Genomic DNA, 5,739 nt, shown 5'->3' on the forward strand with positions numbered 1-5,739 from the left:
GCCCCCCAGTATCTCCACCTGCCCCCCCACAGAGGCCACCACGGGTGTCTCCTTCTCCTTCCCAAGCCCCCCCAGACACAGCCATGAGGGGGTCACAGCTCTCGGATGTTAAAGGGGGGGGCTGGGGGGGGTCTCTGTGCCCACACCTCCTGCTGTGACTTGGGGTGACAGGGGTGCCCCAGGCCCTTTCCTGGGGGGTTCAGGCTGAGCCCCACAACTCCACACTCCACCTGGGACCACCCCCCTCCCGCAGAGGAGCCACAAGCTCTGGCTGAAGATGCCCCAAGGAGCTGCTGCTTGTCCCCAACTGTCCCTGGGAGCCACCAGGAAGGGCCCCGGGGTGCTGGGGGTGGCTGTGGTGACCCCCAGCCCCTTTTTGTCCCTCCAGAGCTCAGCAGGAGCAGGAGGACCTTTAGGGGTGGTCACCAGGCTGTGGGCAGAGGAGCTGCAGGGGGCAAGAACTGGGCTTTGCCGTTGGCAACCAACTCACTGTGGACCCGTGTCCTTCCCTGGCCACCAGCCCCACTCACCCTCACCCCAGGAACCACCCAACCAACCCCTTCAGATCCCACCAACCACCATCTTCTTCCCCAGCCCCTTCCCTCCCAGCTCCACAAACCCCCAGAGAGAGCCAGAGCCCGAGAGGGGGTGGAAGGAGGAGTCCTGAATGTGGCGTTTTATTGACCTCTTGAGGATGGCAAACAGGAGGGAGAGGAGAGGGACAGCCTTTACTTCTTGGTCTCCTCCTCCTTGGAGAGGGTCTTGATGATCTCCTCCTTCTTGGCCTGCAAACGTTCCTCGCGGCGCTTACGGGCCTCCTTGGTCTTGGACCTGCGAGCTTCGGCCTGGTCACTGAGAGAGGATGAAGTTGAGGAAGTTAAAAGAGCTCTTGGATGCACAGGGATGACCCCAACCCCCCTGGAGAAGGCTTTTAACACCCCCTGGTCTCCTCTGGCCCCACAGGACCCCTGTCCCCCCAACCAGCCACTGAAATGAGCCGTGCTCCAGCACTCATGGGCCACCCACAGCTCCGACTGTGGCTCCAGTGGTGCCAAACTGGTCCCACTCAGCCCCAGTGAGGACACTGGGCTCTGCTGCCCTCCCCAATGGACTCTGGGGACACACAGCTTTACAGCAGACCCAGGTTAAAACACCTGATTTTTAGCAAAACACACAGGAGGATTCTGAAACCCATCAGCTCTTCTGCCTCCTCACTTCCCCCCGTCAATCATTTATGGATCCAAGACCAGTAAATTTACCAGTTTGCAGCTTTATGGGCAACCACCACCTGCTACGGACATGGTGGAACACACAAAGCTCTGCCAGAATCCCCCACTTCTCTGCTTCCAGCCAGCCCTGCCCAGTCTGGGGTTGATTCCTCACCAGCCAGAGCCACCAGCAGCTCTGGGATTATCTACCCGGGGAGTGACCAAGAAGAAAAATCCACCCCACAACCCAAGAGGGCAACAGGACTCACGCCAAGAGCTTCTTGCGAGCTTTGTCTGCCTTGAGCTTGTGGATGTGCTCCATCAGGATCCGCTTGTTCTTGAAGACATTACCCTTCACCTTCAGGTAGAGGCTGTGGTACCTGATGGAGCAGAACGGACCATAAGTGAAGCCCTTTGGGGGATAAAACCACCCCACAGCTTCCAGCACAGAGCAGGGACACACACACACACACGTGCACTGAGAGGAGCAGGGTCACCCTGAAGCTCCTCCACTGGCTCTCCCCTCCTCTGTGTAGACAGAGGGCTCTTTGGGACAAATGCTGGGATTCCCCCAGAGCCACACTTCCCAAAAAGGACTTATTTTCACCCAGCAGCACAGCAAGGAGCCGCAATACGGGGGGATCTGAGGGTGTGGAGATGTGACCCAAAGCTGGAGGTGGCTTACATGTGGCGGTCGATCTTCTTGGACTCCCTGTATCTGCGGAGCAGGCGCCTCAGGATCCGCATCCTCCTCATCCAGGTGACCTTCTCGGGCATCCGAGCGTTGGCCGTACCCTTTCTCTTACCTGGAGAGGGAAAACAGGAGGGGAATGAGCCCAAACTTCTACAAGTCGAACCGCACGCTTTTGCTGAAGAGTTTAATCCTTTACTTTAATCCTCTTTACTTCAAGAAGAAAACTACAGACAGACAAACTGTGCATTTTTAGGCCCTGCCACCAGCCTTTGGGGATTGTTGTTAAATATGAGCTCGGAGGTGGACCCCAATCCATGGAAAACTGATGTTTCTGGGAGCCAGCACTTACCTATGCCCATGTGCCGGCCCTTCCGACGGGCCAAGGTGTTCTTCCTGCATCGGGCACGAGAGTGAACGGTCACGGGTTTGCGGATGATCAGACCATCCTTAATCAGCTTCCTGATCTGCTGACCTGTGGGAAGAAACTCCATGGTCAACATCTCCCATGCGACGAAGAGGACACATTAGGCAACTACGGGCTCCCATCTGGCTTGTGTGAAAAGGCTGCACCGTAAAGGTCAAGCCAGACCTTCCCCCAAAGCCCCTCGTGCTGCTGGAGCTGGTCTTTTACCCTCCCACTGACCCCCAATAGTTATCTCAGAGGACACCACGTACTAAATCCGCTACTAAGAACTCACCAGGCACCACGTTCTCATCTGTGGAGCTTTGCAAATCCTGCCCATGGACTCATTTCCACTTTGAAGCACAAAACAATTGCTCAAATGTTGGAATTTTACTTAAGCCAAGCTCATGGCTACTGAGCTGGTCCAAAAGCCTCTTCCCATATCCCTGACACATCCCTCTTCCCCAGGACAACCCGACCGACGCGCAGCACGGCCCCGGCCCTGCCAGGCGACTACTTACGCGAGTTAGCGTTGGCGATCTCGTTAGTTTCATTGGGATCCAGCCAGACCTTCTTTTTGCCGCAGCGCAGCACGCTGGAGGCCAGCCTCTTCTGGAGCCGGAGCATACTGGGGAGAACCAGGCACACACCTCAGGGCCACGCTCCATCCCGCGGCCGGGACGGCCCGGGACAGCCCGGGAGAGCCCACCGGGAGCAGGCCGCGCCGCCGGAACAGCACGACGGGGTCGGCCAGAGCTGTTCAAGGCCGCAGGGCCCGAAAGGAGGGAAGCCAGCCCCGCTCAGCGCTCCCCTCCCTCCCTCCCTCCCTCTGCACCCCGAGGCCTGGGCCCCGGCCGCCATTTCGCCCCCTCCCCAGCGCGGCCCGACCGCCATTTTCCCCCGAGGCCTGAGGAGGCCGCAGCCGCCTCACGACACCCGGAGCCCCCCCATAGCGCGCCCGGGAAGCCCCCGCTATTGAGGCCAACCCGCCGACCGGCCCCGCTCGCTGTCGGCAGCCGGGGCAGACCCCGGGAGGAACGGACGAACGCAGCCCCTCACCTCATGGCGGCGGCCGGGCGGAGAGGAAGAGGCGGCGGGCCCGGCCCCGCCCACAGCCAGCGCCGCGGGGACCGGCACGTACCACCCCGCGCCCGCTCCGCTCCATCCCCGCGGCCTCGGAGCGGCCCGAACGGCGGTGAATGAAAAGCCCCAGCGGGATCTCGGGTGATGAGGGCAGAAAAGTAACCGGGATCCGCTCGGGATGCGGGGAAAGAGGCGCGGTTCCCTCCTCGCTCCCCCCCCTCGCCCCCGCGGGGTGGTACATCCCGCGCCTGCGCTCTGGGCGGGGCCGGGCGGGCTGGGCGCATGCGTGGTGGCGGCGGGGGAGGCCTGTGGGCAGCACGTGGGTGAACGGGGAGGGGTTGAATGGGGAGCACTGGGTTGTACTGGGCCTGAACTGGGGGTCAGGGGCACGGCCAGGCAGGCTGGGAGGGGGGCTGTAGGGAGCTGGGGAAACGCCCTCTGCCCGCCCGTGGGCCTGTGTGGGGTGGGCAGGGGTGCAAGGCCTGCTCTGGGTACAGGCCTCACCTCACCTGGGGGGCCCTCAGGCCTCGCCTCACCTGGGGGGCCCTTAGGCCTCACCTCACCTTGGGGGGCAGCAGGAGATTCTCCCCAGCCCCAGTTCAAGCTCCTTGTTGGTCCCAAAGCAACCTGGGTGCAGGTTGTCCCTCCTCACCCTGCCCAGGCAGCGGTAGGTTGGGAAGCGTTTAAGACCAGGGGTGTCGTGGTGTTTTACCCCAGTGAGAAAGAGGATCTCTGGCGGTGGTTATGCCTTATTTCCTAACCCAGTTCAAGCTCCTTGTTGGTCCCAAAGCAACCTGGGTGCAGGTTGTCCCTCCTCACCCTGCCCAGGCAGCGGTAGGTTGGGAAGCGTTTAAGACCAGGGGTGTCGTGGTGTTTTACCCCAGTGAGAAAGAGGATCTCTGGCGGTGGTTATGCCTTATTTCCTAAGAAATCACCCTAAAGGGTGGTGTGAATGTCCAGAGGCTGGCACAGGAGAGTGGCGAGCTGGGATCCTGCTTCATTTCCACACGTGGATCAAGTTCCACCTCGTTTGCAGTCATTGGGTCGTGGTGCTGCTGAGAAACAAGGGGGATTTGTGTTTCCCTGTGAAATAACCCGTTAACACAAGTGGTAGCGGGGCTGTGGCAGGGGCTGGCGTTGGCAGAGAGCGTGTTGCCTTCCCAGCAGTTTGTGGTCAAAGGCACAAGTGAGGGCTGGATGTGCTGGTGGCACCGTTTGCTGCTGGAAAACCAAAGCTGAGTGGTGTCTCCCCAGAAAATGCCGTCAGGAGGCTCGAAACGGGCCCGGTGGCAACTGGCGTCGGGAGAAACGACCCAGAAAAGTGCTGGAGCCTCTCCAGGAACAGATTGGTGACAGATTCCTGGAAGAAGGGGAAGCTCGCGAAATGATAAGGTAGAGATTGTAACTGGCCTGAAAACACAGGGGTTTCTCCCCGACTTTAAATTCCCGCTTTAAAGCAAACTCGCCCGGTGACGGTGTTGCTTTTTAACCACCCCGATCTTAAATAGCCCCCAAATTCATCATTTTAGAACGATTTTTTTCCTTCTTCTCTTTCAACCGCTGAAGGTTGGGAGTGGTTGGAGAGCGAAAGCCCCCAAAGGCGCCTCGTTAAAGCTCCGAGACAAGATGCTGACGGTTCCCTCCGAATCTGGCGGCCGTGGCGCAGGCGACATATGGCGTGAGAAGAGGAGCCGATGGCAACAGATTTTTTGGTTCATTTTGAGAGAGAAACACGGATAAACACAGGCTTTTGCTGTTTAAAAACTGACTCATCATTTTCATAAAACAAACAGCCAAATCTGGAGGCTCCGGAGTCGGGAGAGTCCGGGGTTTTGCCGCTGGAAATCGATGCCCTGTAGGTCTTTTGGCCGATTTTGGGGGCTGGAGATGGGAGAGCACGTGTGTGTGACACAGGGATGTGTGTGACACAGGGATGTGTGTGTCCCCAGAGCCTTGTGGAAGTGTCACCTCATGCTCTGTGCTTTCCAGGGTGGGGACCAGGGGGTGAAGAGACCCGTCTGCCCCCAAATTCAAGGAGAGGTTTCAGCCCTGGGGGAAGGATCCTGCTCCAGAGGGGTTCCGGGTGGACCTCCCATCCCTTGTGCCCACTGAGATTGGTTGTACTGGGAGCACTGGGGAGTGTGGGGGGGGCCATGGTGGCCCCTGGCAGTGCAGGCAGTGGCGAGGGGGGGCCCCGGGGAGCAGAGAAGCTCCGGCAGCGGGAAGAGAGAGATGCAGTAATTGCGTTACGCTCCCACGCAGCTGCCTGGGAATGGTGCACTCACCCTCCGCCCCCGGGCAGGCTCCCTGCTGGCAGGAGCCCCCCCCCCCCCCCCCCCCACCCCCGGCGT

General features: G+C 59.9%; 2 protein-coding genes and 1 long non-coding RNA gene across 3 annotated transcripts in view; 2 read left to right on the plus strand and 1 right to left on the minus strand.

Moving 5' to 3' along the window:
• Positions 1-649: 649 nt before the first annotated feature.
• RPL19 (ribosomal protein L19) lies at positions 650-3,417 on the minus strand. The gene is made up of 6 exons (XM_014957937.1): positions 3,365-3,417; positions 2,827-2,933; positions 2,252-2,374; positions 1,894-2,014; positions 1,478-1,588; positions 650-852 (listed from the first exon to the last, which is right to left on the minus strand). Exons 1-6 carry the CDS (start codon positions 3,367-3,369, stop codon positions 729-731), a joined length of 591 nt encoding a protein of 196 aa, XP_014813423.1. The 5' UTR covers positions 3,370-3,417; the 3' UTR covers positions 650-728.
• Positions 3,418-3,679: 262 nt separating this feature from the next.
• On the plus strand, positions 3,680-5,152 carry LOC106897343. Its single transcript, XR_001413760.1, has 3 exons — positions 3,680-3,707; positions 4,643-4,780; positions 4,955-5,152. It is a non-coding gene; the product is annotated as an uncharacterized LOC106897343 (long non-coding RNA).
• Positions 5,153-5,541: 389 nt separating this feature from the next.
• CACNB1 (calcium channel, voltage-dependent, beta 1 subunit) overlaps positions 5,542-5,739 on the plus strand; it is a gene marked incomplete at its 3' end in the record, with an annotated part of 35,443 nt that continues 35,245 nt past the window's right edge. The window contains exon 1 of the mRNA XM_014957918.1: positions 5,542-5,625. Coding sequence (XP_014813404.1) covers positions 5,542-5,625 — 84 coding nt within the window. The remainder of the gene's footprint in view (positions 5,626-5,739) is intronic.

Source organism: Calidris pugnax, unplaced genomic scaffold (assembly GCF_001431845.1).
Source record: "Calidris pugnax isolate Ruff unplaced genomic scaffold, ASM143184v1 scaffold337, whole genome shotgun sequence".
Classification (NCBI taxonomy): Eukaryota; Metazoa; Chordata; class Aves; order Charadriiformes; family Scolopacidae; genus Calidris; species Calidris pugnax.